The following is a 22,481-nucleotide window of genomic DNA, read 5'->3' as shown; positions in this document are numbered from 1 at the left end:
CTCTCTTACCATGCCTTTGGCATTGTAGCTAAAGCTTTTGCTTCCCCTACAGTACACGTTTAGGTCGTGTCTGTCTGCTGGAAATGACAACTTAGTAAATTCTGATTTGTAGCACATTAAAATGGCTCTACTCAACAGCAGGAATAAAAAAACAGCCCGAGCTTGAGGCTCTCAACTTGAACACATTCATATGTGTAGTTACAGAGGCATGGTTTCATAACAATGAAAGCAGTCCTCCTATTCCTGGGTTTGGTGTTGATCATGTCTTCAGACTTGCTAGCAATTGTGGGGGAGTATCAGTATTTGTCAAGGAAAACATCACTTCATGACAGATTCTGTGAGACAGCAAATTTGAACTCTTAAATGTCTAAATCACCCTATACACGGATTAATTACCACATTTATAGTTGGCTACAGAACACCCTCGGTCTCATTCAGCTTAATAATTTAATTCCCACTTCATATCTAGCTATGATACAACACTTTCTAAGTCCCCTGCTGAGCATGATGACTATTTTAATACCTTAGCTGAAATACCTATTAAACACAATTCCTTCCTACTGGGGACTTCCTTGACATTATAAATGCTAACTCCCTTGTACAAATGGTTAGCCATCCTACTAAGTGCCCCAATACCCTTGACCTTATACTTACAAACATATGGAGATGTACAGGAAGTGGCAATAAGACTGCATCATTAAATCAGACTAAAAACCAACAATCTTTTCCTTTAAAACTGGTGGTACTTCCTCTGCAATTACCCATGTTTAGGGACTTCTCAGAAGCAAATGTTCTTTAGTCAGTAATCCTCCCTGAGAGATTGCACTGCTAAAGCCACTGCCCATCTTTCTAACTTCTAATGTCACTTAAATAGGTGTACTGATAAGGCAGTCCTTATTTGTACCAAACATGAAAAAATTAAAAGAAAATCCTAGTGGTGGAATACCTATATAAATTATTCAACAAAAGAAAAGAAATTTAGTGCTAATGAAAAGTCTCATTTTACTTACTTTAAGAACACACTTGAGCAAACTAGTAAAGAGCTTAATGTAATAATTAGGCAGCTCAAAGCTGAATATGAACTTAAAATAGCCACTAAAACAAAAAAATAATAACTACAAATCTTTAACTATGACAGGAAATTAAAAACTAACATCCAATGATATTTGGAGCTAGTCCACAATGACACTGCTTACTCAGAAACAAAAGAAATAGGCAAGACCCCAGATGACAAATTTTGTGCAAATTTTAATTTACGTAACCTTATTGCTACTCCACAAATTTCAATCACAGCCACCTCACTTTATTTTTATTTTACATTTGGTTAACAGGGTAGTACACTGATCATCACAGACCACTTGCAGGTGCTGCCTGGGTAGTTACTATGGAACGAATCCTGTTAGCACAAGCAAAAGTCTGAAACCTTAATTAACCTGTATAATCTAAGCCCTTGACTGGTTGCATTCCTGAAGCATTCGAAAAGAGCCACTGAAATGCTGTTGCACAAGGATGGCCAGATAAAAGACCCTGGTAACTAAGTCTCACTAGCCTCATATATGAAGGTATGGAATGTGTTATCTCAGACCTCATTCAAGTTGACATTCAAAATCCATTAACACTGCAGCCTCAACAATTTAGTTTTGTCAAAGGAATGTTCTAACTCTTCAATCTCATTAATTTCTTTGAAAAATGTCCCTGAAGCACTGAATAGTTGTTACTCAGTACATACAGCACGTATTGACCTGATCAAGGTCTTTGAATCTATCCACCATGCAGGCATTATTAACAAACTTGCAAATCTATATACAACTCGATGTTGTGCAGTGGGCAGTTAACTGATGTCTGACACAACCAATGGGGTTAAGAGTCACAGGTGCCATTTCTACAAGTAAAAACTTTGTTAGTGGTTTACCATGTGGCTCAGTGTTGGGCCCTCTCCTATATGGTATCTATTTTTCAGACCTTCAGGCCAACACTCCTGGCCTATGGTTATCTAACTTTGCAAACAACTGCAAATTGGGAGTTATGTGATCTCCCGACTCACAATCGTTCCAGTATGGGTAAGATCAGGTTAACAATCTGTGCAAGGAAAATAGTCTCAAATTATATGTGATAAAAATGTAGTATAGCTAATTTTAGTAAACAAACCATTTTTTTCCACATCCCTTCAATCAGACACTGTCATAAGAAATCTCTTGTTGACAATTCCTTTTGACCATCATGTCACTATACTCAGGACAGCCTTCTATCTGGCTCATCAAAATTTTCAATGAAATTCCTCTAGATCCAAATAAGTCTTACTTCTCCTTTTCCTTATAGCTCATCATACTCTTTATTGAATATAATGTCCCTTTTGGCATGTATTTGTCTAAATATATCATTCAGCATGAGAGACCTCAGAAATTCCTAAATGAAAAGATTAGTGGCCTCAAAAAACTTTTAGTTATGAAGACAGAGTAGCAGCCCTCTTTACCACCTTTTTGCAGATTCCTCCTTAAGGATCTGTGATGGACCTTTCAAAGTCATGGTTCCTCACATACCAGGTTAAAAGAACAAAACCTTCACCAACAGATAAATAATCCCAGTGCATCTCCCACCTTCACCTTTGGGACAAATTACCAACACATGTCAGGCAGAGTCGGACCCTTGCTACATTCAAGGTAAACCAAGATAATTAGATGGGCAGCCTCAAATTCTCTCCCAGTCTACCTTGTATTGTCTGCCTTGACACTGGAAGAAACCTTTGAATATGAGTTATGGGCTAGGCTTGTAATAGTCTGCACACTGACTGCCTAGTATTTACCCATGAACCTAAATATCATTACTGAAACAAGATACGAAACGCATATTCCAATTTCCAGGGTATCAGATCCATCGAGTTAAGTTGTACTCTAATTCTTTGTAAAAGCACACCTAAAAGCCATAAACCAAGGTATCAACTCAGGACTACAAATTCCTCATGGAATAACTATCATCACCAGTATGAAATATAATGTTATAGAAATATACTACTCACTATTTACGTAATCTATAGAGCATGGAGATTTCCTAATTGAATTCCAAGATACAAGAGTCAATGAAAAATCAATCTTTATGAAGTAGTTTAACTACACTACCCCTAACTGGGAAAATTACTCTATATCAAAAAAACATGCCCACATATTAACTGACAATGTTAATAAAAACAACTTGTACTAAACAATAAGAAATCCAGCTAAGGATGGCAGTATCCTAGATATCATGCTTACAAACGTAGGAGTCTTCTGCTCCCTAACTTTGGTTATTCCCTCTGTTATTAACAGATTTACACTGAAAATTTCAAATGCCATTTTGCGAACTTTGAATGTCGAAAGGCAGTTTTCAAAGCCACATAACAGTGATTTCAAATATGTTGAACCTGCAAAAGCGAATGCTAGTGTGCATTCGCTGTTGTGAGATTAACATACTGACTGGAGATCGCACTATGGTGGGGATCGGGAACTTTGCCCTTTTCCTCACTGCAGTGCGATCTCGGGGTTGTAATATACAAGTAGCAGGGAGTGTGGGGGGGGTGCATGAGGGCTACCCCCCTGCAAAATGCTAGCTGGAATTGACTGGGAGGCAAGGTACGTTGGGTAATGTTGACTTTGTTGAATATGGAAGGGTTGAGGTTACTAGTTTTGGTGTTGTGCCTGTTCGATGCTGTTATTTTCTGTAGTTTCATTCAACAATGTGATCATTTGATGGAAATTATTTCAAGATTATGACAGTAAACCAATTAACACATATGACACTATCATTTGTAGATGAAAAGTAACATCAAACTAATTCAAAAATAATTTTTAGATTTTATCAATGGAAAAGAACAGTTGGGTACACTTACCATAAATGTAGATGTTCGAGTGTATTCACTGTTGCAGTCATTACATTTGGGTAATCTGCTGGCAGATTGTCCTCAGTTGGCCTGAATTCCAAGGTCTTGGGTCCTGCATCGGTTGCTGTCTCCTCTTCCATGAAGTCAGGTCGTCAGGGGTATAAAACATGCAGCCAACGCCATTTTTAGTTTTTCTTGCCTCCAATGTCAGGTGTCCCCAAAAAGGTAGCAAAACAAAAAAAAAATATATATATATATATATATATATATATATATATATATATACACACACATACATGCATCCATACAAACTTTACCTTCATCTACAAGCAAATACACCACATAGGTTGTAGAAGACAGAGAAGGAAAGATAACTTCAGAATGACAGGGGGATGGCGGGAGGGTAACCTGGATTGCCAACAGTGAATACACTCGAAGATCTACATTTATGGTTAAGTGTACACAACTGTACTATGTTCTTCGTGTTTCACTGTTGCAATCATTACATTTGGGTAGAATCCCAAAGCTATGGTTGGGGGGCTGGAGCTAAACAGCATTAGGAGCGGCTATAAGACCCTGCAGAACTGCAGTGGCAAAGCCTGCCCTGGATTTAGAGTAGAGAGGCAAATGATAATGCTTTGTAAAGGTGTGAACAGAACTCCAAGTAGCAGCCTCCAGAATATCTTTGGTTGGTAATTCCCTGAGAAAGGCTGCTGAAGTAGCTGCAGCTCTGGTGGAATGAGACGTAATGCCCTTGGGCACAGGTTTACCATGGAGTAAACAGCAGAAACGGATGCAGTGGCTTATCCACTTTGAAACTGTCTGCTTTGAAATAGCCTTGCCTTCTGATCCTGCAGCATATGTCACTAGTAATTGCTCAGTTTTTCTTAGAGCTTTAGTCCTGCTCAAGTAGAATCTTAGCTGTCTGTGTATGTCCAAGGAATGAACAAGTCTCTCCCCCTTGTTCTGCGGATTTGGATAAAAGGTTGGCAAATGAATTGTTTGGTTAAGCGCTACACTGGAAACCACCTTAGGCATAAAAGTAGGATTTGTCCTCAGAGACACCCTGTCTGGGTAAAATATGATAAAAGGCTCTACAGCCATGAGGGCCTGTAGCTCTGAATCTCTTCTTGCTGAAGTAATTGCCAGTAGCAGAGCTGTTTTCCATCAGAACTTTAAATCAGCGGTAGCAGCTGGTTCAAATGGAGGCAGGGTGAGCTTTTCCAACACATAATTGAGGTCCCATGCGGGCAACAGTCATCTTTTAGGAGGCTTTAAAATTTTGGCTCCTCTAAGATACTGCTTTAGTAAAGGATGAGAAAATATTGGTGGCTCTGTATTGTAATGAGCCGAAACGGCAGAGGCATGAATTTTAATTAATGAGAAAGATAGGCCTTTGTCAAGCATCTCAGTTAAGTATTGTAATATCGGAGGAATATGTGGTTCTGCTGTATCAGTTCCTTGTGCTTGATTCCAAGCACAGAATCTCTTCCATTTGTCAGCATAAGATTTTCTAGTACTAGGCCTTCTGGTTTCCAAAATGACATCCATCACAGCTTTACTGAGAGGTGTTGTTTGTATGACTACATGATCAGCCATGCTGCCAGGTTCAGTGTCTGTAGTTGATTGTGCAGGATCTCATTGTTTTGCTGGGACAGTAGTTGTGGTCTTTGAGGCAAGGTCCAAGCTGGGTATTGAGACAAGTTCCTCAGGATTGGGTACCAGTATTGGCGGGGCCAGTCCGGGGCAATTAGTATCATCTTTGGTTTCTCTTGTCTGACTTTTAGGAGGACCTTGGGGAGAAGAGGAAAGGTGTAAACTGATCGGTTTTTCCAACTGAAGGATAGGGCGTTCACTTTCCATGCTTGTCTGTGATAAGTCCTTGTGCAGAATCTTTTCAATTGATTATTTTGAGGAGAGGCAAATAGATCTATGTCTGGGCTCCCCCATTTCTCTGTTATCATGCTGAAGACTTGTGGATTTAGTTTCCACTCGTTAGAATCCATAAGGTTTCTGCTTAAATCATCTGCCAGAGTGTTTTGTCTTCCTGGCAGGAATTGAGCTTGGATGTATTTGGTAGGTCAAAGCTGTGTCCCACAGTGCCCTGGCTAATCTGCAAAGGGGGTAAGAGTGTGTGCCCCCTTGCTTGTTTATATACCACATTACTGTGGTGTTGTCCGTCTTTATCAGTAGTTGTCCTGGATGAAGTAAGTCCTTGAAGGCTGTTAGGGCATTTTGAACAGCTAGCATCTCTTTCTGGTTGATATGTAGATGCATTTGTTTTGGTGTCCATATTCCCTGAATGCATCTTCCTGCCATGTGGGCCCCCCAGGCATACTCTGATGCATCTGCAGTTAAGGTTTGGCTGGCAGGGGTAGAGTGAAGGGCTGTCCCATGTTTTGGTGGCATGCCTTTGCCCACCATAGAAACTCCTGTTGCAGGCAGGGAATGAGAGGAATCATTGTTTCCAGACTGTGTGAATGCTGACTCCATAAACTTTTTAGTTACCATTAAAGTTTCCTCAAATGCAGTCTTGCATATGGAATCACTAGGATGCAGGATGCCATGAAGCCAAGAGCCTGCAGAATTTGTCTTGCAGAAGACTGGGTTTTTATTGCCATCAGTTTGAAGTAAGTAGTCAGTTGCCTTTGCTCGTCTGGTGTGAGGTAAGCCATCTGGGCAGTCGTATTCAAGCTTGCACCCAGGAATGTTATCTTTTGAGAGGGTACCAGCTGTCGTTTATTGTGTAACCTAGGCATGTTAGAAGTCTTTTCACAAACGCCCGGTGTCGAAGAAGAGTGTCCTTGTTCTCTGCTTGAATGAGACAGTCATCTAAGTAAGGATATATATGTATACTTTTTTGTCTGCAAAATGCAATTACTGGTGCCAGGCACTTTGTAAAGACCCTGGGCGGAGTAGATAAGCCAAAGGGCAGTGCAACAGAATTGGTAATGCATTAAGCCAGCCTTGAATTTGAGGTATCTTTTGCACGATTGTCTTATTGGGACATGCAGGTATGCCTCTTTTAGGTCTAAAGTCACCAGTCAAGCATTCTTGCCCAGCATGGGCAGAAGCTGCTGCAAAGGTAGCATTTTGAATTTTGGAATGTCCAGGTATGTGTTCAAAATCGATAAATCCAGTACTGGCTGCCAGGCCTTGTCCTTTCTGGGTACCAGGAACAGTCTTGAGTAAAAACCTTGTCCTTTTTCCTGTTCTTGTACTGTCTGAATGGCTTCCATATCCATGAGAGATGTAACCTGTTTCTGTGCCTCTGTCCATTGATTTTTTGGCAGATCTGGCCAACCATTTGCCATTGGCAGAGTGTGGAAATGGAATCTGTATCCCTGTGATACGATGCTTAGTACCCACTTGTCCTGGGTTATTAACTGCCAATTTTGAGCAAAAAGTGCTAATTTCCCCCCTATGGGTACTGCCAAAAGATAAGTGCTTGGTGTAGGCAGAGGGAAGTCATTGGGATTGCTTTCTATAGGTTTGTGCTTTATCTCCTCCAGATTTGGAAGTGGAAGCGCCCCATTGCTTTGACCTGTATAAATCTTGCGCCTGGTATCTGGAACCCTTAGGGCGTCTGGATTTGCCCCTTTGAGCTCTGTCTGACACAGGAAAGGACCAATTTTTTGTAGGCCAGTGTCTACTGAATCTTGGTGGCTGCACTTGTAAGAAGTCTAACTGTTTGCATAGACTTAGCTTTGTCTTCCATTTTCTTTAAAACCTCTTCTGCCTTAATACCAAACAGAGAATCATGTTGTAAAGGTGTATCTAACAATTTAGCTTTAACATGATCAGGCAAATTTTGTTCCTTTAACCAGGCATGCCTCCTAATCACAGATCCAGTAACTGTGGCCCTGCAGGAGGCCTCTAATGAATCAAAACCACATTGCAAAGTATGCTTTCCAACTTGTTCAGCAGCATGCAATAATTCCTGCAATTCTTCATTTTCTGCACATTCTGAAATCAACATAATTTTCTGTTTCAGCAATCCCATAACATGTTGTTGGTACTTAAGCATATGAAATTGACAGTTTAAGGCCCTGATTGCCAAGGTTGCAAATGTATAAACCTTTTTTCCCCATCTGTCCAGTGCTCTTGAATCTCTGTCAGAGGGGATTTTTTTACTGTTGAGGCCTTAACTCCCTTAGGACCCTGTGAAATAGTTTCAGGATCAGCAGCAGGGTTTCTAAATAAAAATTTATGTGAGTCAGGGACCCTGTAATATCGGTCAGGCTTACTGACAGCCAGAGGTAAGGAGTCAAGGGTCAAGCTCGACTCCGAAAACACATCATCCACAATGTCTAAGACAGGGGGAATGGCTAAAGGCCTGTGCTGAGGGTGAAGGAAATTCCTGAGCCTCTTTTTTGATTCTGAGAAGTCTTGACTCTTCCAGTGAAAATGCTCCCTGAAAGTATGCAAGGTTTCTCCAAATGAATAATCTTCAGGAGGAGATGCGGATGGAATAGACTCCTCAGCATCAGAATCCTCATAGGGAGGTAGAGATAACTCCTGATCAGAAGAGGAATCAGAAGAAATAGAAACGTGCTCTGAAGATTCAAAATCAATGTCTTGTCTAGACCTCTTATCTGGAGGGGGATGGGTACCCCTGATCAAGGTAATAAGGTCTTCAGCCATTTTGATCATCTGCTTTTTAGTTATAGAGGCCTGTGCACGTGGCTCATGTGTCGTTTGTTTTTAGTTTTAGAAGTTGCTTTTGTCTTTGGTTTTGCAGCTGTCGTCGGTTTTATATACAAATGTTGAGGTCTGAATACACCCTCAGAAGCTGGTGCCTGCTCAGCAGCTCTGTACCTATCCGAGGGAGATATATCCATTGGTCCAATACCTTGAATATCTTGCGGCATGCCGGACTCCACATGGGTGTTGGTAGAGGCTTGCGACTCAAAGGTAGCGGGTACCAGGGGCTGCGAAAGCGCCTCACTGAGTACCAGCAAACCGGCAACTAGCTTAGGAGAAGCTTTGTCTTCGGTTTTGGATCTCGACTGCCTTTCTCTGTCCCTTTGGATCTCGACTGCCTTTCTCTGTCCCTTTCTTTGCGTTTTTTATGTACTCCGGTAGTCAGACTGCTATCAGACAACATTTCTGGGTAGTTAAATCTGTTTCCAAAATACTTCGATGCAAATACTGACACTTAATAGTGCATTGGTTAAATCTAGCACAAAACCGACAGCCAGGCACGTTGTGATCAGGGTCTAGGCAAGGAATACAGAATAAATGGAAATCCTTATGAGGTATTTGCTTCCCACATGTAATACAATTATTAACTTTTTCTGACATGGGTAAAAGGCAAGAAAAAAGTTTCCACAACGGGGTACTAAGCTTTAGTGAAGACTTCGGTTCTGAAACTCAAACTCGAATATTTCAGTAGTCGGCCGACCGGCACTTGCGAAATGCTTCTGCTTCGGGCACTGCGCGGCAGGAAAGACGAAAGAAAATGGCATTGGCTGCATGTTTTATACCCCTGACGACCTGACGTCATGGAAGAGGAGACAGCAACCGATGCAGGACCCAAGACTTTGGAATTCAGGCCAACTGAGGGCAACCTGCCAGCAGATTACCCAAATGTAATGACTGCAACAGTGAAACATGAAGAACATCTTAAGTTTCACGATATTTTTTACTTGCCACTTATGCCATATCAGAGAAATAAACATACAAGTAAATTCACTACATATCTTTTGGTAAAAATTACAAAATTAATAAAATACATGACAGAAAAAAACAGGTACTAACTGTTCAAAAATTACCTTAGTTGTTAAAACAAAAAAGGGTTAAATAAAACACAGAAGCCATCTAACTTTTCTCAGCAAATCTCCAACACTTAACTATAGCTAAGCTTGGTCTCAAAAGATTAAAATCATTAACAAGGTATTATTTAATTGCATCACAAAACTGAAAGTAAAAAATTGTGAATGTAATATACGATCATTCAGGTTTGTTGCTAGTTTGGGGCACATGGGGTGGCTAGGCTACCCAGGGTGCAACTGGCAATACTGATTAGATGGAAGAGTACCAGCACTGCGCTGCCAGCATTTATTCAGTAATACAGTATGACATATTGGCATTCATTCTTTCAAACATTTTTTGTGTTTCAACTCTGTAAAGGAGCTTTTTAGCTACCACTCTGTGTTCAATGTGACCATCAAACACTGAAATGAAAGACACGCCATAGAACACAGTACATGAGGTTGCAGAAACAAAAATTGTGCAGACTTCAAAATAAGCAAATAAATATGTCACACTGCAATACAGGCAAGAAGAGACATTCCTTATATAACCACAGACCTAACTAATAATCCAAAGTAAAATTAATTAAAAAAAAAAAAAAAAAAAAAAAACATGAGACCAACCAACATACCAGGTACTTCTTGCATAAAATCTACCTAACATGTTAAATAAAATGTTTGCAAGTGAACATGTCGCTGACCTTTAGCAACAAGGTGTAGCGGTGTCAGTTTACAAAATAGTGGAAGTATCACATAGGTTCATATATGATTATTACTATAACAGCAGAAGAGCCTTTACAAATCTAGCTAATAATACCCAGAATATGACAATACTGTATCTTAATTCCTCAGATATGGGATAGGGTAGTATCAGGGTACTGGGTCTTTGGGTGTTGGAGCCCTAAATCATTTTTACAGACTGCCTCTGTCCATAAGGGACATGGGCAAAACACCAGGAGTAAATTTATGGTTCCCAATCCATTTATCCAAATTCTTTTTGAAGAGTGAGGGACGGGCTTTGTTTTAAGGAGATGGAAAGTTTATTCCATACACAAGGTAGCCTTCTGGATACAAATCTCCCTCTCCAGCAAGTTTTGATGGTCAAAATAATGTTTGGGTTCATGGAACAAGCAACCGTTGTATCATTTTTCATGTGAATGTGCAACATTTTCATCAGGGCTGGGTCAGAGAATGTCTTGTAGGTCAGGCATTTGAGTTTCAGATTTCATATTCTTCAGAAAATGCAAGCTAACACCAATCATGTTATTCTAGCAACTTTCTAAGTTTACAAGAGCCCCCCTGCTAGCAGTTGAAAGGGAATTTTATGTTCCTTTTTCGTGGTTTTCTTCCAATGTCGAGATTTTGGTTGTCGGTGATGTGGTGTTGGCCATGTGGTTGTTGGTGTTTTGAGCTTCCGATCTTGTCAGGTAAATCTATATATGTTTTTTGATATATAGTTATTGGATCATGGCCCTGTATCAATTAAGTATTTTTGTAATTGTTTGATCTTATCTGATTTTTTACTATACAGATTTTATGTCTTTGAGTATCCATTTCTATATGCATATATTTAATTTCATAGTAGGGATATTTGTGCAAACATTTAAATTGTTGTAGTAGTTGGTTACTCTGATATTTGCATATTTTATATTGAACATGCATTTTTTTGGATCATATTTTATTTGCATGAGGAAATTGTGTGTGTGACTTTAAAGATGGGAATGAGGCAATTTTAGTAATTGAGAAACCTATAAGTGTGAATTGTATAGTAGGGTTTGTCTGAGGAAGTTAATTTTTAATTTGTGAACAAAAGCGCTTACAATAAACCCGTTTGGGAAAAAGATCACCCAATGTGACCCCTTTTTTTGGTTTTAAAAGTTTTGTCGATTTCCAGTTGTTCTAGTGATTTTTGTGTTGGAGGGTTTAACTACTTGGCACAGCCTAAAAAAGGCACTATGGGGAAATATAAAATTTTTCCCAGTATCCGGAAGCCAAGTGGTATCACGTGCAAACTATCTCTGGCAAAACATCATGGGTTGTCAATCATGTCTCCCCAGACTGACCGATATTGGATCCTCTTGCTGTGACATCAGACCCAAACAATCTTAGTGCATGACCAGTATCAAGTGCAAATTTGTGGAGAGTCATAATGGACATCAAAGATAACACAGAAGTCTTAATTTTGGTAGCTATGGAACAGTAGGAATTTTAAAATATAGATCTTGTTTTTTTTTTTTTTCAATCTTTGACATTTTCAGTATGCTTTAAAGAGTAACAATACTTGATGAAAGGCTGACACCTTCCTAAGACACTGGACACTCATCCACATAAGGGCAACACTGATAAATTAATGGCATTAAATGTCATCAGCAAATGAGGTTTCCTTCTAGTTGGTACCTAACCCCAGTTAAGCAAAGTAGGCATGGCTCTACAGAGAGCAGCTCTTGCTGGAGGTGCTGACCTCCAGAGGTGGGGAATGTGCATATGTTTTGGGAGTGACCGAAGGTTAGGGTATACTGACTGTATTTACAGTTCTTACTTGAAGAGGTTTAGGATGTTGAAACAACTCTCTCTTGGAAGTTTGGGCTTTTTGGACTTAAAGATCCCGTCACCAGGTTAAATTCTTAGGCTAGAAAACCTGAATGAATTCTGGCTAGTGTTACTGAATTAATGTATGCTAAGGAATGGAACTCTAAAGCAGATTTACCTAAAGCAAATTTTAATAAAGTCATGCGTAAACATGTTGACTATCTTATGTACTCATTTAGAGATACAGTTCTCAAGTGTCTGATGTACTGGAAAACTTATTCACCAAATTTACTGTAAAATCCTCAGATTTGCCCTAATTTGTATGCAATTGTGTTTATGCAAAAATGTATGTTGATTATTTGGGATTGTTAAACTGTCTTTACTGCATATGGTTAACTTGGGTAAACTTTGGTATGTATTTTTACTTTAAGTGTTTGGCACTACGTATAATGTTTCTTGTTTGTTTTACCTGATTTGCTTCACAAATGCTCACTGGTTTATATTCTCTGATAAAATTCAGAAGAAAAAATAACACTAAATGTCAATCCAAACATAATGCAATGATAAAAACAGGATACAACAATTCAAGGGAGGTTTACCTGTACACCTGGTCAGTGGTTACAAGAGGTGCTCCCATAGGGCTCTTTACTGGGGTCACTTCTTTTTGGACTATTCTTAGATATAAAAGCAGGAAATGGGGTATGAATAACCAAATATGCTGACTCCTGCAAACCAGGTAATACAATTACTTTGATAAAACCTTAATTTCCCATGATGATCTACAAAAATACACAGTGAATGCAGTACTAATGACTTTAACGTTAATGTTAGCAAATACAGCACTATGGCACTCTGTAAAAAGAGCATAAATTATGATTACAAAACAAATGGCCTAATAAAAAAATAAAACTGTCAGACAATGGTAGACAATAATCAAAACGTTGACCAGTGTGTGTATTTACCAGCTCAGGAAAGCATATATAAAGTATCAAGTTCAATGCAAACAGAAGATATAGGTTTCAAAATCAATATTACAGCAGAAAAGAGTGATAACTGCGCACTGGATGATCTGAAAAAGACCATTTTTGATCATGATCCAGGCTATCTACTAATATGCTGAGCTTACAGTACAGTAACATTATATAAAACCTTAACTTCAGTCCAACAGTAGAATACCTGTATTTAAGGTCAAGGTCAGAGCAGATCAAGGTATCTTACAGTTTTTACTCTAACAGCTAAACAAAGCAACAGAACATACTCAACAATTCCACTCAGTCCACAGAATCGCAGTGATACTTGGTCTACATTGTTAGCAATTTTCTTTCCACAAAGCCGATAATTCTCAACGCAATGACAACAGCAACAAAAGTCGTACTTCACTAAGGAAGCTAGCTCGCTCAGGAATCTGAGAATCAGAAGTATGAAGACTATGTTACAGCAAGTAACAGTGACAAAGTGGGAAACTTTACGGTACACAGTGGAGATACCTCATAACATCTGTGCCTGGCTTCTTCCACAAATATAATGCCAAAAGGCATTCCCCGAGTTCAAGTCTGTGATCCCTGGTGGTACAGTGTCCTAAAAAGTTGGGCCAAAGGTTGCTTGAATCAATCCAAAGATTCTGCCCCACTCCAAGCTAGACATCAGGTAATATCACTGTTCATTTATCCCAAGGTATTAGGTGAGGGTGGATAATAAGATGAAGGAATCTGAACAACACTAGCCCAGTCGCTAGGCCTGCACATTCATTAAAACACAGTGATTCTACTCTTTTCAGAGTTTGGCAGTGACGTTGAGACTACTGGACAAACACACAGCTGCGCATTTTGTTTAAAAGCATTTGTACCAGATTGCTACGTTTAAAAAGGGGCAGTTTTGCCAAGGAAAGACTATACTAGCTCAGCTGTCAGGACACTTTTCCCAACAGACTGACAGAAAAGAATCCTGGAGCCTCTCTGACAAAAGTGCAGGTATGCTCTGATCTTAACTTTTGGTAGCTGCCAGCTCTGTTAGCATAAAGCCCTAGTTACAACCCAAGTTTGACTGTTGTGTCAGGTACCCATTGGAACTGGTGTGTGTGTGTGTGTGGGGGGTGAAAAGGATTATGCCTGCTTACCTCTCTTCAGGTGGGAGGAGAGTGGGTGTGTCTTTGTGTGAGCAAACTCTCTACAGTAGAATCTCTGGTGAAGACTGGGATCACACAGAGGTACTTGCTGCAAAAGGGAGACAGGGCCAAATTATCATGTCACACAGTGGTGAGACGGACTGCAAAACCCACTGAACTCCAACAAGCAAGCACATACATATGTGTCAGGTTAAAGAAAAACCTTAAGCACCCCGATGGCTGCCTTTGTGATAAACTCATCACCGCAGTGACTGGCAATGACTGGGTCAGTTGAATTTTAGCAGATGTAACAGCTAACGTACAGAGACATGCCAAGACAGACTATTAGGTAACAGAAGGAATTTAAAGCCCAAAATATTGCTAATTAAAATACAGGATTCCTCCAGATGGAGCTTTTTCAAGTTCCAGGCCAGATGTTTCTGGACTATACTTGAAACAGACCACTAGTGAACTTCAGAATAAACATGGCACAACCATAAGATGAAACAGGCATTGCTGAGAAGTACCATGAAATAGCATAAACTAAGATATGAACAAAAGATGGAATACAACTCAAAGGATATGCAGGTGGCAATGATAACTATCAAAATGTCAAGATGTGACTTAAAGATATCTCAACAGGAATAAAGGCAGTCCATATACAATAATTACTTGTCGATTTGCACTAATCACTTGTCAAACATCTGTGATGCACACACTGGTGGCATTACCTGTACTTAAAGAAGGACCAAAGAAAGGTGGAATGAATAGGCAACACAGTGGCTAACATTCAAGGAATTACAAGGTAAGCAGCCTGAAGAGAGACAGGTTTATATTCTCTGAAGGCCAAAAAAAAAGGATGTACTCTGCCTTTGGTATTACTTTCAAAAGACAGTTCTGAAGACTGTATACAAGACTGAGAACATGACAAGCAACCTGAGTACATGGAAATAAATACAACTCAAACACTGAGGGAATAGAAAGTTAAAAGCAGAACACAAGATTTAAGGAGATATTATATCAGAAAATGTTGGGAGAGTGGAATATTCTACCACTGGTGGTAGCGAAACAGAAATAAGTTCAAGAAAGGCATGAAAGTGTGAGAGGCAAAATGAAGCTTAGATGGAACAGAGGAAGACGGAGAGGACTGTAAGCAAAATTAACTTTTTGGGCTTGATTGGCTGCAAGTTCTGTATTTAAACTAACAGTTTAATACATTTACTGGTACGCTGCAAGAATGCAAAAACTAAGACTAATGCCATTCATGTTACAAAGCCAAGTTAAACAGAAACAATTTATTTTTATTGTGTCAAAAGCAGCCAAAAAATGTGCATTTTGCTGGGATGCAAAAACAGCATACTAAAATCTGAATATTAAGGCAGTGGGAGCTCATGCTCTCATTGTAAACATTTTTTTTTATCTTAATATGCTTTAAACACTTTTGATAGACCTGTCCATTTACACCTCAAACCTCGTCTCATGACGGACCCCATCACCAGCGCCTCTTTGCTGCACAGCATTCATCAAGTATACACAAAATGTACTCCTGCCTCCAAACAAGGACTTTTCCTTTTAGGGAATGTGGCCTAATCAGCCATGACAATGCTTACTAATCTAGTCTGACAGTGACCTGAATATCACACCAGGTCATGTCTTGGTAAAGACAGAATGAGCTCATTGGCCCAACTTTCTAATTTTCTCCCAGAAAGCACATCATATCAGCTCTCTGTGCTTCCCAAAAGATTTAAGGAGACGGTCAACACAAAAATAAGAGAGAAAATAAGTCAGAGGTGCTTAGTGAGTTCTATGACCTCTACAAAATATGTAAACTGCTGCAATGCTTGAATCTTTAAATACATCTTTTTTTTTTGCGAACATGCACTTGATCAGTCTTTCTAGAAAACACGTCCTTTTGGAAAGCCTCATATCTCCACTTAAGTTCAGCTTGTTCTCCTCCAATTTAACCTCAGTGCATTCAACACTTACAACATATGTTAACTACTGTACAAATACATGTATGCTATTGGCAGCATCAGGTCCACTGTTTGGTATTACGTCCCACTCATAACCATACTCTGCACGGGTAAACAGTGTATGTGAGGAAGAAGATTAAAACTACTACTCTTCATCAGTAGTAATGAACATGGGGACTTATTTACAAAGAAAATGTACTTGGTAGGGAAGGCACTATCCTGTCATACTTTATACTTCCAACTGGATAGCGCTTAAGTGTCACGCATTATGCGGCACATCACTCATTTTGGATCTCAAGACTGCACTTACAATTACACCAAGTTTCAACAGTGGTCCTGGATATACAGAGGCAAAACTTTGTGCTAATTCATTAACATTAACAGTTACGGTGGAAGAACATAATTTATGCTGCACTGCAAGTAAGAGTATCAAGTGCACTTGATTTCACCAAGTTCTACCCTTCACTTCTCATGTTTGATCCCTCTCCCACATTCTGCCCAAAATTATACCTAACTGTATTAGGGCAGTGGTGCAGGCACTTACCGGATATCAACAATATCATGCAGTTTCTTCAGGAAATCTGAGTCCAGGTGATTATTTTCATTTGTTAATGTATGGAAATACACCATTACATACTCCTTCATAGTGATGTGGTCCATTACATGGATGAAATATAACAAAGCCTACAAAGGAAAGTAAATTGCATCAGTATTTAAAATGCAGTGCTTTAAACACAAACATCTGCCCTACAGTGCACGTGTTTATTTTTCTCCTGCTTTGCTCAATGTAATCATGCTTTTTAATTCTATATTTAAACCTGCAGGTGAAAATTAAAACAAGGGAGGGGAGTATGATGGTGTGCATGGAAAGTCCTTCCAGGAATAGTCTCTCATACATACAATTTGCCAGTTATGGCTGAAGTACTAGTTACACTAGCAACATGCATTTGTCAAACTATTATTAATTCATGTAATTTAGGTTACATAGTTGCATATAAACAGAGCAGTTAGTGGACCAAAAAGACGACTGAGATACTTCCTTTGTTCTAGAGGACAGCTCACAGTGTCGCTTTTTAGATCAACTGCCACACTAAACTAATGCCATTCCTAAAATATTCTGAAATATCATTCTCCCCACTAAGATGTAAAGAACACTGGAAAAGCAGTAAGTCGAAACAGCAGTCATGAAGAATAGCTTGGAATGCCAAGGAATAGGAAGACAGCAGGAAATAAAACTGGAATGTGACATGTTTCTGTGAATGCAAATCAGAAAGATCATGCATCTACTTCATATCCTATGGGACAGACTTAGATGAAAAGGATCCAGAGTTATGGTAAGTACATGACTTCAATATTCTGTTTCATCAGTTCCCAGCTGGACAGAATCCCAAGCTATCTGAGGTCTTGGATGTAATCATAATAGGATGACTCCAACAATAGCGGCTCCAAAAGCAGCTCTGGTTCTAGAAGTGATGTCCAGTTTATGATGTCTGTGGCAAAGGTAAGCAGCATAGACCATGTGGCTGGTGTGCTTACATTACCGACAGAGGAATTCAGGAAAAAAAAAAGTTGTGCAAGTTGCTAGAGATCTTGTGGAATAAGCCTTAGGCTTACAATTCAGACTATTGTTAGAATAAACTAATATGATGCAATCTGACAGCCATCTGGACACAGTTTGCAAATTTGAATTCTTTGGGGCAAAGAAAACAAACAATTGAGCATCTCTCCTAAAGAACTAAATGTTTTAGTCCTGTGAATGTAGAATCCAAGTTGCCCAATGAACATCCAGGGTGTGAAGAAGATACTCTGCCCTGATGAAGTAATTTGGAAACAACACTGAAAGATTAACAGTTTGTTTCAAATTATTCTCTGAAGCCACCTTGGGAATAAAGGATGGATTAGTTCAAAGTATAGCGCCAAAACAGAAGGCATGGAGCTGTGAAATTCAGCTGGCTAATGTAAAAGTTAACAGAAACATCTTCCAAAACAGAAACTTAAGTCTACAGTTGAATAATGTTTGAATGGAGGATTTGCTAATACTTCCAACACTAAATTCAGGTCCCAGGGAGGTGTAGAGCCTAACAGGTGGACAAAAAAGAAACACTCCTTTCAGGAAAACCTCATGCTGCTTATGGGAGGCTAAAGTGCTGTTCTGGTATCCATGATGGTAATTAGAAATAGCAGTGAGCTGTCGTTTGTTACTGGAATTGTTGGGACCAGCTTCAAACCATGTGGACAAAAAATGCAAGACATCCATCGGGGCCCTGACTGGCTGCCCAAATGGAAAAGCATTTCCACTTTTATAACATTTTCTGAGTGGATTGTTTGTGAGAAGCAGACAAAACGCTTGTTACATTTTTTTGAAAAGGAAGAATGACTGTCCATTAGTGGAACTGGAATATCCATGCTGTTCGCCTGAGGTTGTGAAGTCAAGGTGAGTAACCAAAGGGTAAGAAACAAGATACAGTTTTGGATCTAGAAGTCAAGGGGGCTTCTTCAGATGAGGCTTGAGGAAACTAGATCTGTCCGGGCCAGTGTGGAAAAATGAGGATTCGCTAATTTGCAACTTGAAACCTTCTGTAGTGGCTTTATGATAATGGCAGAGGGGGAAAGGCATATAGTAGATGGGGGGGGGCGACAGCAGACAAAAGCACCCCTGGCCAACTGCCCCTCTGGTGGGGAACTAGGGCAACATAGCTTCTGCACTTGATTTTGGATGGAGAGGCAAACAATGTGTGCCAAGGGTAGCCCTAGTGAGTAAAATTTCCTGTGCCACTAGCAAACTGAAGGACTACTCATGAGGCATCAGAACAGATCTGCTTAATCTCTCTGCTAACCAGCTGGACTTCCCCTGAATGTGAGCTGTCACTAGAAGGTGACCCAAATGCAAAGCCCACTGCTATACTCTCATGGTGTCTCTGCAAAGTGGGTAAAACCTGTCTCCTCCCCATTTGCTAATGTATTAGACAATCAACTATTGTTTGTCTGTCTGTCTGGCTATCACTTCACAGGCAAAAGACCCTAAAATTCCTGCAGTGCTAGGACCACCCTCATCTCCAGGAAACTAATGTGAAGAGTGGCATTGAATGGATTCCATACTCCTTGGACCATCCTCCCATATAAACAGCCCCCCACCCCAGAGGAGAGGAATCCATGGTTACTACTGGAGATGGAGAGGAAAGAAGAAATGACTTCCCTTTGTGAAGAAAAGTGGAAGTTTGCCACCAGCTCAAAAGATTCCTGCATGAGTAATTCAGATGAATGGTGTCTGAAAGAGAGCCTGTTAGCTGTGACCACTGTATGGAAACATCCACTGGAGTATCCTCATGTGTAGCCTGCATAATAAATCATAGAAATTGTGGTTGCCATGAGGTACAGAGCTCTCAGAACTAGTGCACTGGGGGAATTCTGTTGAAAATAAAAAATGTCAACTGTTCACTGAAGGGACGATCATCCTTCTGTTGTGAGAGACACTTAACATGTAGCGGTGTCCAAATGGCATCAGATAAAAATGATTTGTTGCATAGGTTGAAGCTGTGACTTTCTGAAGTTAACCAAGATGCCCAAGGACAGGCAGAGCTCTAAAAAGCAATCTCTGGTTGCTAGTAAGGACTCTGGCTGTTGCAACAAGGAACCAACCATTTAGGTATGGAAACACATGAATCCCTTTTAGCTGCAGGTGGCCTGTGACTACTGCCATGTACTTGGTGAACATCTGGGGGAGGGGGGGGGCCTGTGGTGAGACCGAAGGTCACGGCTCTGAACCAGCAATGATTGGTTCCAACGCAATCTTTATATGCTAGAAGGCACCCTGGAGGTCTAGGGAACATGTCCTGTCATTTGCCTTGAGACAGGCCAAAATAGCTAACACTAACCATTTTTCAATTGGGTCTTTTTTACAAAAAGGTTTAGGCTGCTGAGGTCCAGAACTGGCTTGAGTTACTTGTTTTATTTTGGCACCAAAAAGAATCTTGAGTAAACTTCTGACCCTCTTTAGACTGATGAGAATAGCTTTTTTTTTTTTTTGTACAGAAGGGTAGACACCACCTGAAGAAATGCTCATTTTTACGGAGGTGGAACATTTGGTAGGGACAGCTTCTGAGATGGTGGACTTTGCAAAAATTGTATTGTGTAACCTCTGTAAAGGACATCTCACACCAAGCAGTCCTGCATGATGGCCATCCATGTGGTAAGGTAATGAAACAATCGCCTGCTACTGTGTACAGAGATGAGCAGCTGAACAAGCCTTCAATTGTGCTGATGTGGCTTTCCTGAGAAGGGTCCTCTGTACCTTTGATTTTGCAGAACCCTTTGACCAGGTGGTCAGCACCCATTAAAGGGGGCACATTTATCACAGCTGCCCCTTTACAAAGAGGAATCAAAGGGTTGATGCTGGGATTTTCAAAACCACATGGATGTGGAATCCTTATGATTCCTATTGAAGGATCTTTAAGGATTTTCAAATCTAACTCCTACAGCAGAGTCTTCCAGTCTTGTTCATACCTCTTCAACTTCTCTTCAACTGCAGGTCTGAAAACAAGAGGATCCATCAAAGGGGGCATTGTAAATGATGCCCTAAATTTGTCAGTGAAGTTGCAGAGCCACTAGAGCAATGTTGATACCTGCCTCCCTAGCTGCTCCATCGGCTATATTATAAAAGAGATACATGCAGAAATATGTCATTTTCAGCACCATAGTTCTCTATAGCTGTTTAGCAGATTCCTGAATCATGGTCTGACCAAACATATCCATAGCCTGTTTAGCTAGGTCCCTTTGGAATCTGCTCCTGTGAGTCAAGTAATACAACATCCTCAAGGCAAATGTACTTGAGGCATAGACCCACTTCCCCATTCTGCTGACCACCCTGGACTCCTTATTCACAAGATGGACAGCAGAGAACTCAGCGAGTTCTTTCTTCATGGCTGCTGCAACAGTCATGGAATCAACCAAAGGACCTTCAGACCAGAACTACCTATCCTTAGGGAGACTCAGTACCTTTCCTGGCTTACAAGGGGATTGCTTATGCAGTGTTTGATTCCTGACATGCCCTCCTGGTAACCATATCTATAAGACATCCTCCCTGACGTCTTAGGGGTACATCTGTAGCAGGAGGAACCACCCAAGAAGCAAAACAGACAGAGCTATAAGCTTCAAACAGCTCTTCCTTGTCATAACAGCCTGGGCCAGATGGCCAGGATCCCCCCATTTAATCAATTCTAGACCTCTGCCAAATGTGAAGCCTTTGGGAGGGGATTGCAAAAAAACTCTTATTCATCCAAGTCTGTGTCATAAGTAACAGACTCCAAAGAGGAGTCTACATGTTTTCTTATACATGTTCTCTTTCTAGGAATCTCATCTGGGAGTGGTTGGGGACCATATAAAAGTCAGATCACAGATGTAGTGTCTTGAAATGATACAGCTCTGTTCAATCCTTGGGAACCTAGATGAACTGGCTGAAGCACTGAAAGACAGGAATTTCCAGGTGGAGCCAGTACTAATGGAGGTGCTGTCGATAGCCTACAGGGAAAAGTGGTTCTGATCCTCTTCACAGTCTTGAAAGGCAGATCCAGAATCCATCTGCATCAAGGGACTGCCTATCAGAAGCCACTCCTCTATTGCTAAAGCAGAAATGTGTGACATTGAGGAGGGGGATCCCTGACACCAAGGATCCAGACAGACCCGAAATGTAGATTGATAAAGCAGACTTGAATGCCAAAGATCCCAACACTGAGAGTGGTTCCAAACACACAGAACCCACACACAATGCCAAGGATACGGCATCAAGCACCTAGTTCTGAAACCCAATTAATGCCAAAGTGGCTAGAGAGGAGTGGGTCGCATTCCAAATTATTGACACCAAAGGAGAAAGGATGGTCAGTGCTGATATGACAGCATCCAGGTAACTGACTCCAACACTGTCAATGCTTTAAATGGCACTGAGAAAGGAACTGGGGGGAACCCACCCTGGTATGACAGGTGTATGGGAAGATGCCCAGTTCCATCTACATCTTCAAAAATTCACTCATCATCAACTTCAAATCTGCTTTAGATGTTCTCCTCAAAAAGTGTGAAGACTTTTGAAGGAGGAAACAGAATGGGTCTAGAACTGAGGAAGCAGGAAAATTACTTTTCTGATGAATGCCTGCTTAGTTTGGTACTTGACTTGTCTCTTAAGACACAGACTCCAGAACTGGGGATTCCTGTCTCAGTGCTGACGGACATTATTCAATTCTAGCCATCTTGGGAGAAGATGAAGAAGTTCCCTGGTC

The 22,481-nt window shown here is 40.4% G+C and overlaps 1 protein-coding gene across 1 annotated transcript in view; it reads right to left on the bottom strand.

Annotated features, from left to right (window-relative positions):
• GDAP2 (ganglioside induced differentiation associated protein 2) overlaps nucleotides 1–22,481 on the bottom strand; it is an 835,060-nt gene that overhangs the window by 151,395 nt on the left and 661,184 nt on the right. The window contains exon 11 of the mRNA XM_044071479.1: nucleotides 16,757–16,896. Coding sequence (XP_043927414.1) covers nucleotides 16,757–16,896 — 140 coding nt within the window. The remainder of the gene's footprint in view (nucleotides 1–16,756; nucleotides 16,897–22,481) is intronic.

This window comes from Protopterus annectens, chromosome 5.part0, assembly GCF_019279795.1.
Source record: "Protopterus annectens isolate FY-2018-M chromosome 5.part0, PAN1.0, whole genome shotgun sequence".
NCBI classification, from domain to species: Eukaryota; Metazoa; Chordata; order Ceratodontiformes; family Protopteridae; genus Protopterus; species Protopterus annectens.
This window is presented reverse-complemented; position numbering and strand designations above follow the sequence as displayed.